Source organism: Eurosta solidaginis, chromosome 4 (assembly GCF_040869045.1).
Source record: "Eurosta solidaginis isolate ZX-2024a chromosome 4, ASM4086904v1, whole genome shotgun sequence".
Lineage (NCBI taxonomy): Eukaryota > Metazoa > Arthropoda > Insecta > Diptera > Tephritidae > Eurosta > Eurosta solidaginis.
This window is the reverse complement of record NC_090322.1, coordinates 233,075,246-233,091,485: the sequence shown is the minus strand read 5'-3', so window position 1 is coordinate 233,091,485 and position 16,240 is coordinate 233,075,246. Positions and strand designations below refer to the sequence as shown.

General features: G+C 38.3%; 1 protein-coding gene across 2 annotated transcripts in view; it reads right to left on the bottom strand.

Annotated features, from left to right (window-relative positions):
• Positions 1–16,240, bottom strand: part of LOC137251072 (uncharacterized) — a 287,201-nt gene that overhangs the window by 16,997 nt on the left and 253,964 nt on the right. For both annotated transcript variants that reach the window (XM_067785033.1, XM_067785032.1), the window contains one exon: positions 13,520–15,023. In XM_067785033.1, coding sequence (XP_067641134.1) covers positions 13,520–15,023 — 1,504 coding nt within the window. The remainder of the gene's footprint in view (positions 1–13,519; positions 15,024–16,240) is intronic.

Below are 16,240 nucleotides of genomic sequence, written 5' to 3'. Positions count from 1 at the left end.
TGCTTAAGATGACACATTAGCGATACCAGTCAGAGCCAGATAAAGAACGTATCACAAAACAACGTATATAAAATGCATCTAGGGTTGATGTAGCTTTAGCTAGTTGATAGGTAACCGACATAAGTGACCAATAAGATGCTTGAAAAGACTGTGTGCTGTTAGGATATGCTTGGAATGTCACTATGCCAAGGAAAATTCCCGGCGGGTGGACAGCGAATTCCGGGAGCTAAGAAAAACATGCCACATTATTTCATTAAAATTAGCCTGTAAAAAAATTATAGCTTTGAGGCTTTGAAAGGAAAAGACACATACAATAGAGCGAAAAGCTTTTCATAAAGAAGTTTATTGAGACTGCTAATATGCCAGGTTGATAAAAGAGATAGTGCCGGGCTTGATGACTGATACCAATACCGAGAGGGGAGTGAAGACTTTCTCTAAGTTCAAATCGTCGAGCACGGATGGTATATTTCCAGCCATGCTGCAAATTTCATGTAGAGCTGTCGTGGAATGGCTCAAAACAGTATTCGATATGTGCTTAAAACTGAACCATGTATCTTTCTCTTGTAGGACTACTTATGTATCTTTCTTATCAAAGGCGGGGTAGAACTGTCATATGTATCCCAAAGGCTTAACATTATTTTTGCTCAAACCCTTTGAAAAGAAGACAGATTTCCACGCGGATGAAAAACTGCTCTCCACAACTCAACTTTCGTACACCAAAGGCAAGTCGGTAGACACTGCACCGATTTTAAATATATAGAAAGCCCTTGAACACAAGTAGTATGCTTTAAAAATCTTCTTAGATATTTACGGAACTTTTAACAATGTCTCTAAGCGGGCGATCATGGATGGTCTTAAATACATTGAAGTGCATCCAGCTATAACCACATGGGTCAGCTGAATGTTAAATTGCAAGAAGATAACTTCATCATGGGGGTTGTATGAGGCCACATAATCGGTGGACAGGGACACGCCGCAGCACGGGGTGTTATGACCTCTGCTGTGGGCGCTGGTCACCAACCAACTGTTTGGGCGGCTCGATGTGGAAACCGCAAACTTGCGGCGCACGAAGATGACATTGCAGTTGCCATAAGTGGAAAGTGCCTTCCAATAATTACCCCTCTGATGAATTTGGCGCTTCAGAAGATGGATATGATCCTGTTTGTTAGGAGGTCTTAGGTCTCGAATGGCCGTCGGTTGTGACTGTGCAGGAGAAACCTTGTACAAATATCTAGAAGTAATTCTATTCAGTAAGTTGTCGTGGATGTTCTACGTAGAGAAGGGTGTGGAAAAAGTCAAAAGATAAATGCAGAACTAAATAATTTTGGCGTGTACGCGAGATTTTATGACCTTTCTATCTTATTGAGAATTTACAGGGATTGTAAGCCCATTTTGTACAATGGAGTCCCTGTTTATTGAAAGATCTGCTCCCTAACCTACCCTAAATTATTTGAGAGTGGAATACAGGCTATCAAAGCTTAGCATTACGGAAGTCCTCAAAATAACCCCGATGACTCTATGCCATTCTGCACATTCCATGTGTAGACCTGGTGGTGATGAACATAGCGTTAATTGCAACGAGACTAAATGCCGTATGGCAGCTTGAGCCAAGATCTTACAAAAAGGAGAAATATACGTCTCTAAAGGTTCCGTAGGCATAAGCGTATGCGCTAGCTAAACAGGGCGCATCGTTAAATGCTTGAACCGTTGAAGATCCAACCACATGCGGCAAGACTAAAAGAAGGCGAGTGCTGCGCATGATCGATCAAGCAAGAAATACTTGAAACCTAGCGTGGGTCTGCAAAGTGTCGCAGATCATAATCAGGTTATTGTTGTTATCGTTGTAAGGATAAGGTTACTCCCCGAAGGCTATGGGGGAGCGTTATCGATGTGAGGGTCCTTTGCCGGATACAGCTCCGGTACGCTCCGGCAACACAGCTCCATTAAGGTGCAAGCCCGACCATCTAGGGAACGATTTATATGGCTACATTAAACGCTCAGGCCATCCTTCCCTCCCCACCCCAAATTCCACGAGGAGATTGCGGTCGCCAGAGCCTCGTCTGTTAGTGAAACGAGACTCTCCGCCAGCAATTGGGGTTGCGCTACACAACCCCTAAGAAGTGGCAAAGCTATCCGATCAAGAAGCCACAAGTAGCATAGCTTCTTGAAACCTTCTTATATTTGCCAGGTTAGGTTAGATTGAACTGGCCGATCCATGAGGACCTCACATAGACTGATTGAGTCCGTAATGCTACCAGAAGTTTGTTTAAACGACCAAACTGAAAAACCCTATCAAAAACCAGGACCTATGTTATAAAATAACTCCGTCCTCTTGGCAAATACTAGAAGCTTCTTAGGACTTAAGCCACTTGCTGCTTCTAGATCTGACAGCTGTATCACTCCTAAAAGCTGGAGTCTTAGCCTGGCAAGTGCAGGGCACGAGCACAGAACGTGCTCGATCGTTTCCTCCTCCAACTCGCACTTCCCACTTCTGCTATCACTGACCAAGACTAATTTAAAGACATGTGACACTAGAAGGCAGTGTCCACTCAGAATACCCTTCATGAGTCTACAGTCCTCTCTTTTTAAAGATAGAAGCAACTTTGTTAGTCTAAGGTTGTTAAACCTACACATACCCTTCGACACTTTACAGCCCAGCGCTTGAACCCACGCCTTTCCCGCTTGGTCGATCATGTGACATCTAAGGGACCATGGGACGTCTACGGAGCAAGCTTCAAGGGATGCGCCCTTTACTTGCCAAGAGGAGGAATTTATTTTATAACATATGCCCTGGTTTCTTATAGGGTTTTTGAGATTGGTCGTTGAGCATACTTCTATCTGTTATGGATTCATTCAGTTTATGTGACTTCGTCACCGTACAGCCAGTTCAACTAACTCTTATCACAGACACAGTATTTAAAAGTTTATGAAAACCCGTATTGATTCATAAATCTAATCTTTTGATCTCAAATTAATCTTAAAATAAGGCCGAATTGATAACGAAAGCAGTTCTGCAGGAAAAAAGAAAGATCCCGAGTTGTTCCTCAACTGTTTGGAAAAGTTCCGTGAATAGTCGCGAGGTGATACCAGAAACACAAAATGTTTCTCAAACGGTCCCCAGCTTAAACTGAAACGTTGTATCCGCCTTAGTGCTTAAAGGATAATATTATATTATTGCAGATTTCGCAATATTCTGCATATGCTTTTTTGTATCTTCAACAAAGTTATGGCCTATTCTCTAGCACTTATATCAGCAAATCATCAGTGATGCAGACAATGTAACTGGTTACAGTTAGGACATGCCACATATAGAGACAGGAACTACGTGAGGATGCGCATAATTTATGTAACTCGAAAGCTCTTTCTTTAGTTATCATCGACTAACTGCCAAGGCCATCAATAATACAAAAGGAAATATACAGCTAAATTCGCATAGAGCAGGGGGCATTTAGTGGCTAGTCAATGGCGTTCTGTTGTTGCGCTCCAATGACCTCATTCGTAGTAGTCAAATGCACAGTCACGCGATTTTTGTTACTCATACGCCATGTCGGCAAACTTGTCATTAGGTGATTGATATCAATGACAACCATACATATGTGTGCATATGTTTGTATGCACTTCTTTATATAGAAAGCCCAATTGTTATTCTGTTCAGCATTTTGGCATAGTGAATTATTTTCTGAGGTGTGGAAAATGTCTTTCGGAAATGCTTGCTGTTTGCATCTTAAAATTGGGCCATTTGATAGTGTGCTGAGGTGAATTTACAAAATAGTCGGTAAGCTCAGGCACGTATGGCGAATATTGTTAATAAGTTGCAAATACAGAAGTACCTTGAGCAAAAGTAGCAAAATTCACTATCGTATTTGGGATGTTTGTGGAATGTTCATCAGGCAGATCACAGGGAAGTATGTACGATGTTAAATGATAGTGGGCAAATATAAAAAACAAAGTAAGGACGTCTTAAAAATAATAAATGTAAGGCGACTTTCATTAGTTGATTTGAATCCACTTGGAACTTTTAATAAACTCCGATTTGAACTTACTCGTTTGAGGTTTCATCCAAGAAGAAGGTTTTTTATTGAAAGTAATGTTTATATACATATATAAAGCCTTACTTTCTAACATTAAAGCTAGGATTAAGAGAGTATGTAAAAGAGATTATTTTAAAGAGAAATGGTTTAAGTGGGTGGTGAATATTCGTATGTAACTGGCGCGATAATCTTTAGGCCGAGCTTCTCTTCCAATTTGCATCGCGCTCCTTTTTTTAATGCAAAAGAGTTTTCACTGAGAGCTTTTAATGGCAGAATTACACTCTGAGTGCTTGCAAATAAATGTCGAGGGGCGACACCGATTAAAAAAATTGTCTTCTAATTGAAAAACCTTGTTTCTAAAATTTTGATGTTGCCTTGCCCGGGCGAGAACCCAGGATATTCGGTGTGGTAAGCGGAACACGCCACCATCACACCACGGCCGCCGCCGTACTTTTGGTTAAACTGAATTTTTATCCCTTATGACATCTGGCGTAATACCGAATAATTTTTAAAAGCGTAGACTAACTAAGCAATTGGGAAAAGCTGCACAGCAACTAAGGCATGACTTGGCTGAATGTGTTTTAAACAATGCAGCCATTGCAGTGCACTCACCGGAGAAAAGGCTTTGGAGAGATTTTCAAGGTAAACTCGAAACAGCGGTCGTCTTGGCCATCCTGATGGCACGTTATTTTGATTTTTCTCAAATCACTAAAAGAATTTCTAAAGATTTGTAAACACAAACGGCTGGGATAAGGCTTCACCAACATTTCATCCGACAAAATTTGATTTCTTTGTTTCTAACAAAAATTGGCGCTTAGCGATTCTTAATCACGCGAAGCTTGCATGGTTTCTTCTTTGTGATATGTGACACTTTTAGGAATGCCACTTCAGGTCTTCTTTTGCCTATTTTTCCAATTCGATAGATGTCTTCTGCTGCTAAGATACTCATATATCGTTAGGAATACTTTTTGGTCCGAAGCCTATTCTCGATGTGCATCACATGACTTTGTCCCCTCAGCTCATCATTTAACTTTCATCAATACACGCCTTTTGCATTGCGGGATGAATCATACATTTCTGAACATTTGTCTCTCAAATAATTCATCAACGAGCATTATTTCTATCCACAGATTCGCCCAGGTATGATGAAGGCTTTGCTCGTCACTTGTTGTTTTTTTTTTTTGTTGTTTTGTTATAATATTTTATTATTTTGTTATGATATTTTGAAGCCCACTGAAAGACTCTGAGTGTATGACTCCCTTTTTCCTTCAATGACTACTCATATCTAGACTCCAACGGCCCGCTTAATTTCCCGTACTTATGACCGCATTAAACATTCGGGTATGGCTTCACGCTACGTGAGCTCCATGGCTGCGCTTATGGGGTATAGGCGCTAATGTTCTCGTTTGCTGAGAATTATATGCCTCACGTATCTGCTAACTATATCTCAGCTGTCTTTCGGGCATGTCGAAATATAATATTTTCAGTGTCCATGGGTATATTTCTCACTTGCTTACTCAGAATATTGTAGGACTTATTAGCAGTTTTATAGGAAAGCACTAATTTCGCTCTTAATGCTGGCTCGCCGTAGTTCGTGCGTCGCAGTGAGGTGTAGAACTTATGTTCTACGAGGAGAAGGAGCAGCATGGCTCTGACCTGACACCCAAACACATCCGTACCAGCCGAAATTACGAGTACCGCTGCGTATACGTAACATTTTTTATTATTCGCTATAATAGAGACTAAGTTTATGATCGAGCGTAATCGCATAGCGCGATTCGACGAAAATCGCTGTTAGCGATAAATTATATTAGTGCATATGGAGATGTTTATGACAAAGCGATTTAGCGTAAAACGAATTGAGCGATTACAAGCGACAAAAGCGACGAACATTTGCAACCAAAATATTTTGATTCAGTTGAGCGAAATTAGCGAAACAATATGGATGTTTGTACGTGAAAAGCAGTGTTGCATCGCTTGCGTTTTCGCTCTAGTATAACGCCAGCGATAACACTAGCGAAAATGTAACAAGCGATGAAGCGTTTCTCGTCACATCGCGCGATGCGATTACGCTCGATCATAAACTTAGCCTTAGGTTAAAGTGGCTGCCCCCAGAAATGTGAGGGACACACTTAAGCCGGCTGGCTTAACCAATTTTTCGATTTCCGCAGAGACAAGCTCTGCTAAGCAGTCGATGAAATACTTATTCAGGCATTCCATACGTATACTGGCCAGAGCAGGGCATCTACAGAGGAAGTGCTCGACGCTTTTTATCTCCTCTACAAAAAAAAATGTTACAAACATACAAAAATATAAATGAAGTTAGTATAATAGTGTTAAAAAATTACTTATGCTTAAAATATCATTAATTATTTTGTTAGAATATTTATACTCAGCTGAGCAGAGCTCACAGAGTATATTAATTTTGTTCGCATAACGGTACCCCGAAACGGCATAAACTAATCCAGATAGTTATAGACCGTCTGCCCGTAAACACAATAAATTTTCAGGTATCTTAATGAAATTTGGTATGTAAATTCCTGGGAACTTATCTCAGATCGCTATTTAAAATGAACGAAATCGGACTATAACTACATCCACTTTTTCGATATCGAAAATGGCAGCTTTTGAAGATATAATAATGAAATCTGGCAGGAACGTTACTCCTATTACTGTATGTGTGCTAAATAAAAAAAAATTTTAAAGTTAAATTTTAACAAAAAATTGAATATCTTTACAGCATATAAGTAAATTATATCAATATTCAACTACAGTAATGATATGGCCCAACAAAATACAAAAGAAAAAGAGAATTTCTAAATGGGCGTGACTCCGCCCTTTTTCATTAAATTGGTCTAGAATACGTTTAATGCCATAAGTCGAACAAAAACTTACCAATCCTTTTGAAATTCGGTAGGTGCATCGATTCTATGACGGTTACTGCCTTCTGTGAAAATGGGCGAAAACGGTTGAAGCCACGACCAGTTTTTATACACAGTCGACCGTCTGCCCTTCCGCTCGGCCCTTAACACGGTAACTTGAGCAAAAATTGATATATCTTTACTTAACTTAGTTCACGCACTAATCTGAACTCACTTTATCATGGTGTAAAAAATGACCGAAATCCGACTGTGATCACCACTTTCTCGAAATCGAAAATTACGAAAAATCAAAAAAAAAAAAATGCCATAATTCTATAACAAATACGAAAAAAGCGATGAAACATGGTAATTGGATTGGTTTTTTTGACGCAAAATATAACTTTAGAAAAGCTTTGTAAAATGGATGTGACACCTACTATATTAATTAGGTGAAAATGAAAAAGTTCTGCAGGGCGAAGTCAAAAAACTTTAGAATCTTGGCAGGAATACTGTTCGTGGTATTACATATATAAATAAATTAGCGGTACCCGACAGATGATGTTCTGGGTCACCCTGGTCCACATTTTGGTCGATATCTCGAAAACGCTTTCACATATACAACTAAGGGCCACTCCCTTTTAAAGCTCTCATTAATACCATTAATTTGGTACCCATATCATACAAACACATTATAGAGACACCCCTGGTCCACCTTTATGGCGATATCTCGAAAAGGCGTCCACCTATAGAACTAAGGATCACTCCTTTTAAAATACTCTTTAGTACCTTTCATTTGGTACCCTTGTTATACAAACACATTCCAGGGTTACTCTAGGTTCTTTTTCCTACATGGTGATTTTCCCTTATTTTGTCTCCAAATCTCTCAGCTGAGTATGTAATGTTCGGTTACACCCGAACTTAGCCTTCCTTGCTTGTTTGATATGGAATAGCCAAAGTTCGAAAGGTTTGGTGAAATTAGTAATTTTATAACTTTTATCCCCATCATCTGCTGTCAGAAAAAATTTGAAATCAATCCATTCTTTTCAAAAATATTTACCAATTTTTCCAGCGACCTTAAAAGTTTATATCAAATTTCATGCATACCATAAACTTGCATATGTTGCAACCTAAGTGTTCGTATTACGTTCACCAAATATAGCTTTTGTAAATATTTTTTTAAATCAAATACACTTGAGCGGTGAGAAGTCTCAAGAAAACAAAAAATGTTTTTAGTAAGTACATATTTATATGATCGCAATAGTCAACACTTAAAATAAAAACAAGCTAAGAAAGCATTTTGTTTTACACGCAAAAATAAACAAATATGTAATACATACAAATAAATGCTTTCGTAGACGAGAACACAAATTTGTATTTATATATAGAGCACACCCAACAAAAAATTTCTCAAGCGATCATAAGAAAGCATCATCAACTTACGCTAGCGGATAAGATTAGTTTTCAAGTTGCATGAAAGAGTCGATGGCTTGATGCATTTCTTTGGTGTAAACAGCAATTATTGATGCTTAAACATATTTGCTCATGGTATTGTGGAGTCCCCAATGTGAGCATATGTTGTTAGCGTAGGCCTAAGCATAAACGGAAGAGTTAACACAGTCTGTAAGTGATGTGATATATGCGAGATATGTGTATAATGTAAATGCAAGCTTAGGGTGGGGTATAGGTCTACTGTATGGAGTAATAGAGAATCTGTGCGTTAGTGTAGGCATTACACTGTATCATGATGTGAGAGTGAGGTACGTGGTAGAGTTGATATGGGCGAAATCGCACAGCAGCAAAAAGAAAACACGTCACCTACATATAAATTAAATCTCTGAGTGTATACACAATTTTTTTGCATGCAACTGCACGGAGCGTTGTATTCACAGCCATTTTGTGGGCAATTGAGAATTGGAGATATAATGGAAAATATGAACAAATGTCTTTTTGCAAAAGCAAAGCACATGATTAGGTATTCAAGTTTAAGTTGAGATTTGATAGTATTTTACACATTCAGTACACACCTACAATCTAGAATCGGGCAAGATTTTTTTTCTGCGTATAAAAAATAAATAAATGTAAGGCGCGATAACCTACGAAGAGATTTTAGGCCGAACTTCTCTTCCAATTTGCGTCGTGCTCCTTTTTTACTTTTCCCTACAAATTGGTGGGATGGGACCTATTTACTTTTATGTCGACTGCGAACGGCATCTGCAGGCAGATGAGTTTTCACTGAGAAGTTTTTCATGGCAGAAATACACTCGGAGTGCTTATCAAACACTGCCGAGGGGCGACCCCGCTTAGAAAAATTTTATTTTAATTGAAAAAACTTGTTTATAAAATTTTAATGTTGCTTTGCCTAGGGCGTAAACCCAGGATCTTCGAAGTCGTAGGCGGTGCAACCTACCATCACAACACGGCCGCATTTCAGCGTATGCTCAGAAACGATTTTCTGTCCAAACAGCATCCAGAATAATTTTTATTTAGCTACAAAGTCCATAAGAGGCCCCCAGATAGAATTTTCTATTTCGCTAACACATGTAGTAACCCATCTAAATGTAGGGTAAAAACAAACGGAACAAAAAGAGAGGGAAGGGGAGAAAGAATGGGACAGCATGAATGAGAGGGATATGGTGGGGATAGGAAGGCGGATAGGGAGAGTAAGATGGAGATAGTGATGGAGAGGAAAAGGAAGATAAGAAAGAAGAGGAGGAGGAAGTGGAGGGAGAAGCGGAAGGAAGAGATGGGACAACATGAAGGAGAGGGATATGGTTTTGATAGAGAAGCGGATAAGGAAGTAAGATGGAGATGTTGATGGAGAGAGAAAGGAAGAGAAAGAAGAAGAGGAGGAAGAAGTGAAGGGAGAAGCGAAGGAGGAAAGAAAAGGAGCAGGAAGGGGTCAGAGAAGGGAGAAGGATTGGGAGAGGGGTCGGAGTGAGATTGGCAGACGCAGAGGTAGAGGATGAAGGGAAGCTAGACTAGATTGGTATACGTTTCAAATGGAAAAAGTGTAGTTTTTTACAGCGCAAAATCAACTTTCTTGGATATATTATACAGGATTGTACAATCAAACCTTCGGAAGAAAAGACTAGGGCAATTAAAAATTATCCACTTCCTAAGGACAGAAAAGAGATTGAACGTTTTTTAGGGTTAACGTCTTACTTTAGGCGATTTGTTAGAAACTATGCACTTCTAGCAAAACCATTATCCGATTTATTACGTAAGGATTCAGTTTTTAGTATCGGGGATGAACAGCTTCTATCTTTCCAACAGTTAAAGGCGGCGTTAATGAAGCCGCCGGTATTAAAATTTTATAAACCGACGGCCGAAACGGAGGTACATACGGATGCGTCAAAATATAGTTTCGGGGCTGTTTTGATGCAGAAGTCAGCGGATGATCAAAATTTTCACCCCGTCCAATTTTTATGTAGGAAAACTAGTCCGTCCGAACAAAAGTATAGTGCTTACAAACTTGAGGTCTTAGCGATAGTGAAGGCTTTAAAAAAGTGGAGAGTATATCTGATGGGATGTAGATTTAAAATCATAACTCATTGTAATGCGTTTGCGATGATAATGCGTAAAGATGATATACCACCAAAGGTAGCAAGGTGGGCAATGTTCTTGCAAGAATTCGATCATCAAATCGAACATCGTTCTGGTTCGCACATGAAGCATGTAGATGCGGTGGTAAGTTGCTTTTTTATTGAGGATTCGCTGAGACATACATTGAGGAAAGCACAGGAAGAAGATAGTTGGATGAAAGCAGTTAGAAAAATTTTATTTACTTATCACCGATTGATAAGGAAGATGAACCACTTTGCACTTTGCACATTTATCATTTAGGTTCGATGACGTCGACGAACAAAAATTACAACTATATTCTTGTTATGGTGGATGGGTTTTCGAAGTTTGTTTGGTTATATCCAACGAAGGATACAGGTGCTTCAGTAGTCGTAGAAAAATTAAGCAAGCAGGCGTGCGTTTTTGGTAATCCAAGGAGGATTATCACAGATAGGGGTTTAGCTTTTACTTCTCGTCTATTCAGTGACCATTGCGAAAAAGAAAATATTCAGCATTGCCTTATAGCAACACGTGTTCCTCGTGAGAATGGAAAAGTTGAAAGAATGCATCGCATTATAGTTCCTATGTTGTCTAAACTTTCTATAAAACATCCAGAACAGTGGCATAAATATGTTGATCAGGTTCAACAGTTTATTAACAGTACGCGAACAAGAAGCACGAAATATTCACCGTTTAGAATACTTGTCGGCATTGGCATGCGTATTAACAGTATTCTAGATTTTAATGAGTTTATGAAAGATGCAGTTGTTGATGACTTAGATCATGAGAGAAATGAAATAAGGAAACAAACTAAGGAAAGCATACAAAAACATCAGCAAGAAAATTGTAAAAATTTTACTCGAAACTTAAGGATGCTGAACAGTATAAAAAAGACGACTTAGTCGCAACCAACGAACTCACTTCGGTAATAATCTTAAATTAAAAGCAAAATACTTTGGTCCATATAAAGTTTTGAAAAAGCTTAACCACGAAAGATATGAAGTAGAGAAAGTAGGGGAGCACGAGGCTCCGGGTTGTACGTCGATAGTGGCGGAGCTTATGAAGAGATGGGGTTCGGCAGTCGGGACGAATGCAGAGTCAGGACGGCCGAATGTAGGATCATACACTTCGGAAGGAAAGGCAACCCGATCTGGACGAATTTACTGAACATGATACCTTAGTATTTTAACATAGTAGGTTTTGTATTTTATAACGTAACGAATGATTTGAATCTATAAAAGGAGAAATCTGTGTAATTTCAGGCAGTTTGTAAAATTTTTCAAAGCAGACATAAATCTCGTTTCTTTGTAATAAAATATGTACATAACTAAATATTCAATAAAATATAATCTTTATTCTACATACATACATCCTTGAGTACTTTGCTCGAATACATATGCACAGTATCGAAATATTGATTACCGCTATTAACTATCCCTGCTCGTTGTGCTGGAAATTCTTGTAAAATTTTATTTTTAAATTTCCCATAAATAATTCGAATGAAAATGATACCTTACAAATCTGCGATTTCCAAAATATTATACTCCACTCATTAAATGGATTGCACAAAAAGACATTGGAAAAGTCGATGCCCATTTTTACTAATTACATCAGCATACATAAAAAATTAATTCGTAAATTCCATACCAACCTGATATACCGATAAACTTACTGCGTCAGCGTCTAAGCTTTGCACAGTTTGTGGTCCCTCAAGGTTATCGAGAAGGAGGGGGATATGAAAAAAGAAAAAGTAATAGAAAAAATTACACGGTAAGGGAGAAATGACGGTTAGAAATTTTTGAGCTATTCCAAAATTTTGCAGTTGCCCAAGCTTTCTGGCCGTACAACGTTGTTGTTATTGCCGTCAAAATACAGACACCTCCTGATAGTTTTGGGGAGTGTTATCAATGTGTATGGTATGTTCCGGCAAGGAGCACCATTAAATATGACATCTAACATTCCAGGTCTACCCTTGTTAGCCTGTTGACGAATCGAAATTTGCTTAATATAAAGTGGACATTTTATGGCGGGTCATTCCAAGATAAGGCTTGCCTTGCGGGCAACAAAAATGAAAGTAAATGAGCAGAAGGTAATAGAAAGATAAAAGGAGAGGAGAATAAATAAAGCATGAGAAATCAAATCTGAAGCCAAAACCTAAGTTGGAGCGCGAACCCTATGACATGTTATAAATTTTTTGTCGAAGTGCTAACGGTTTGCTCTGGATGAGTTGTGAGTTTTTTAACAAAATAGGGGCGTATCATCTGTTCCCTATCGACGTGTTATCGATTTGTTATCACTGTTGTCGATAAGGTATTTACGAGTTATCTATCTGAGTCTTATTAACTTGCTTTTTATTACAATGTTATATATTTTTATCAATTTTCTACGAGCTATCATTTTGTAAGCAATAGTTTATTGTTAGGTAATCCAAAAGTTGTGCATTTGTTGTCGAAAATTTATCGGTTTGCTATTGAAAAGTTATCGATTTTTTTTGAAAATTTAATTGAACATTTTGTTGATTTTTATCCAGAAGTTATCGATTGGCTATCGAAAAGTTATCGTTTTTCTTTACCGTAAAATTATCGATATGTTATTCGAAAGTTATCGATTTGCTATCGAGGTCGCAATATAAAATCGATGACAAGTCTCTAAGCCGTCGATAACATGGCCATAACAAACCCGTTGTGTGACGGTCATTTTGCTTTCGACAATAAGCCGAAGAAGCTATGCTCAAATAGCCTGAAATTATTTATTCTTCTCTTGAAGTTACCTCTGTTGCGGCTCAACTTGAACCACTAACGCTCGCCTTACTTGATTAAAACCCGATGTTTTCTAGACACACACCTAAATGCTTATACATCGAACTTTACGGGCACTTGGTGCTCGCGCTCTTTTTTTAAATAAATATCGAAATTTAAGAGGTCGTCTTTTTAAATTTTTATATTTATTTTTAAAATGGAAACTCAAGGAATGCGGGAATTTTCACTGCTACCGTTTGCTGATTTCAGATAGAATAACCCAATGCGCATGCACACCTTGCTAAAAATCTGATTAATCAACACTTACCAAAGTTTTGTTGCTCGTGATGTTGTTGCTGTGGTTGAGTTTGTGTCTGATGATGCACAACAACACCAACTTTAGCCGCTTCAATGCTGTCAGCAATTTTCTCTACATTGTCTACTATTTTGACCGAATTTTCAGAAGTGCGTTGCATAATGCTGCCATTCCCTTCCTCCTTTGATTTGTCTGTCCTAACGACATCTTCGTCTTCCCCTGCAAACGGCTTTTCATGCTTCTTTGAACTGTTTGTTAAAATGCCAAAGTAGGTTATTGAGTAATCGGCTTGTGAGCTACCCGCTTCATTGCCGCCGTTGCTGTTGCTGTCAATAACTTCATCGATATGCTGAAGTTTTTGTTGTTCTTGTTGTGGTTGATTTTTTCGTATTACAGCCACTTTCTCAACTTTCTCGGCAACTGGCAGTTGCGTGAACGTGTTTGCAAAGTTTCCACTCAATTTATGTTGTTCGCCATAGTGATGGCGTATGTTGTGTATTTGTTTGTTGTTGTTGTTAGCCTCTATGCCACCCATTTTATTGTGGCGTTTGATTTTCTTTGGTATGAATTTTGAACTTTGCTGCATATTGCCATGCCCGTCTCGCTCTTCCTCGCTGGTACCGATATTTTTTCGCACTGATGCAAGCGACTCTTCTTTCTTTTCAAAGCTGCTGATGTCCTTATTATTTAGCTCGCCAGGTAATGAAATTTTATGTTCGTATTGTAGTTCCCTTTCAGCTTTATCTTCATTTGGAAATTTGTCATCCTCGATATCACCGATCGCCGTGTCCTCCTCCGCTTGATTACTACCGTCCATGTACTCAAACATTTCTGATTTATTGTTTACTTGTTTATTCGTAATATTATTGTCTTTTTCGCTTTTATTGTTATGTTTCTGTCCATCAAAAGCCCAAGCCACAGCATAAATTTTGTCATCATTCTTTTCAGAGTTTTTCTCAAGGTTTTTATACTTGTTGTTGTTATTTTCTTGGTATATTTTACCTCTTGTCTTGTTAGCAATGCGTTCTGTTTGCAAAGGTGCTTTATTAAATTTTCCTGCTAAATTTTCAATAAGTTGCAATTGTTGCTGCTCAGTCACGTCATTTCCCACTTTTTCATCATTTTCTCTATCGCCTTCTGTTATCAATTTATGATTTTGTTGCTCTTTTGTATTTGTCGTCAATTGAAAACTTTTCATTTCACTCGTGCGTGGCAATGCCAATGGCTCTTCTGATGTCTCGGCGTTCAGTTCGTCCATTTCATCGTCCATTGAATCAAAGTAGTTGCCTGTATTGCCATTCTTATACTGGTTTTCAATAGTTGTATTGTTGTTGTTGTTGTTATTGTCATATGCTTTTTGGTTTTTCAATTTGCCATTCTCTTCTTCCACATTTTTTCTCGAATTCCCCGTTGTGCTTTTATCGCTATTTTTAAGTTGTGCATACTTTTCTCCTACTTCTATTTCTTCTGGCTCATGGCTGTTCTCGGAGGTGCTGAACTTTTGTGCTGCAAGTATCTGAAATAATTGTAAAGAGGTGTAAGGAAAAAAGAGTAAGTGAAAGATTTGTGTTGATAAACTTATTTTCAAATAAAATTTAATGTAAACAGGTTTAAAGTATAGAATATGATCAAGGCACCTTTCTTAAAATCTAACACCTAAAGGCGTTTAATAATGTACTGGGGTCGAGAGAGGTAGTTTTTAGTTCGCTAACAGAACAATGGCAGCGTAGTTCCGCAGAATTACAAATCAGATCAGAGAGTGCTGAGATACGCCACATGGGCGGGCTCTGTCGGCCTTATTCTTTCCTTTTTTGTTTTTTTATGGTATAAAGTCAACGGCCAAAAGGTCAATTTACGTAATTGCCACTTAAAATATCCAGAACGACCATTGACTTGATAATTTTGCTAGCCCCGTTGATGAGATTTTCACCAAATGGTCATAAGCTCAATTGACCTTATGGCCTTTCTTAATTTCAATTGATGGCCATGTTCTTGTTATTTCAAAGGAATCGTTTGCATTTTAATGAAAGTGGTCTTCAAACTAATTGATGTTATGGCCAGAGTTAGGACTTCAACTTTAATAAATCCTTGTTATGTTAGAAAGAAGCTCATTAAGCTAGCTTTCTATCCCATTTTTCTCCAGAATGGATACAAAGTATAGAAAAGGGAGCGCTGTATCCGAAAATATTGTAACGAATTTATTGCAAATCTTCTTATTAGCCTTTTTTAAAGTACTTCACAATAAATAACTCTACTATTGCCCGACAGATAGTGTGCTTAATCGAAACTGATTCTAGCGCCTCTACCTGTCGCTGCCTTTTATACTCTTTGATTTCCTCGTTCGCATCTTCTAGGCGCTTCCATTTCCAGAATCTACTAGTTGGCCATCAGCTATCAAATTCCTCAGCTGTAAATACAATTGCACGATTTTATAGCTTCTCCCATTGCATACTTTCGGGAGTATCTCAGATATATGCATGTGGTGGTGCGCTGCTTCTCAGCTGCGTGTACGTACATATGTGTAGACATATTGATTGATTCGTTTATTTAGATACATTATGATTGATTTATGGATGTGCATACAAGGCGCTGCTTAGCATCGGCTTAGAGATGGCAGTACCCCTTAGTGTTGCTAATATTCGTAACAATATGAAAAAAAGAAAGTTCCTCTTTTCATACGACTGATAAAAAATTGCGGAAACAATAAAACGTTACTGTAATTTAACGGAATTT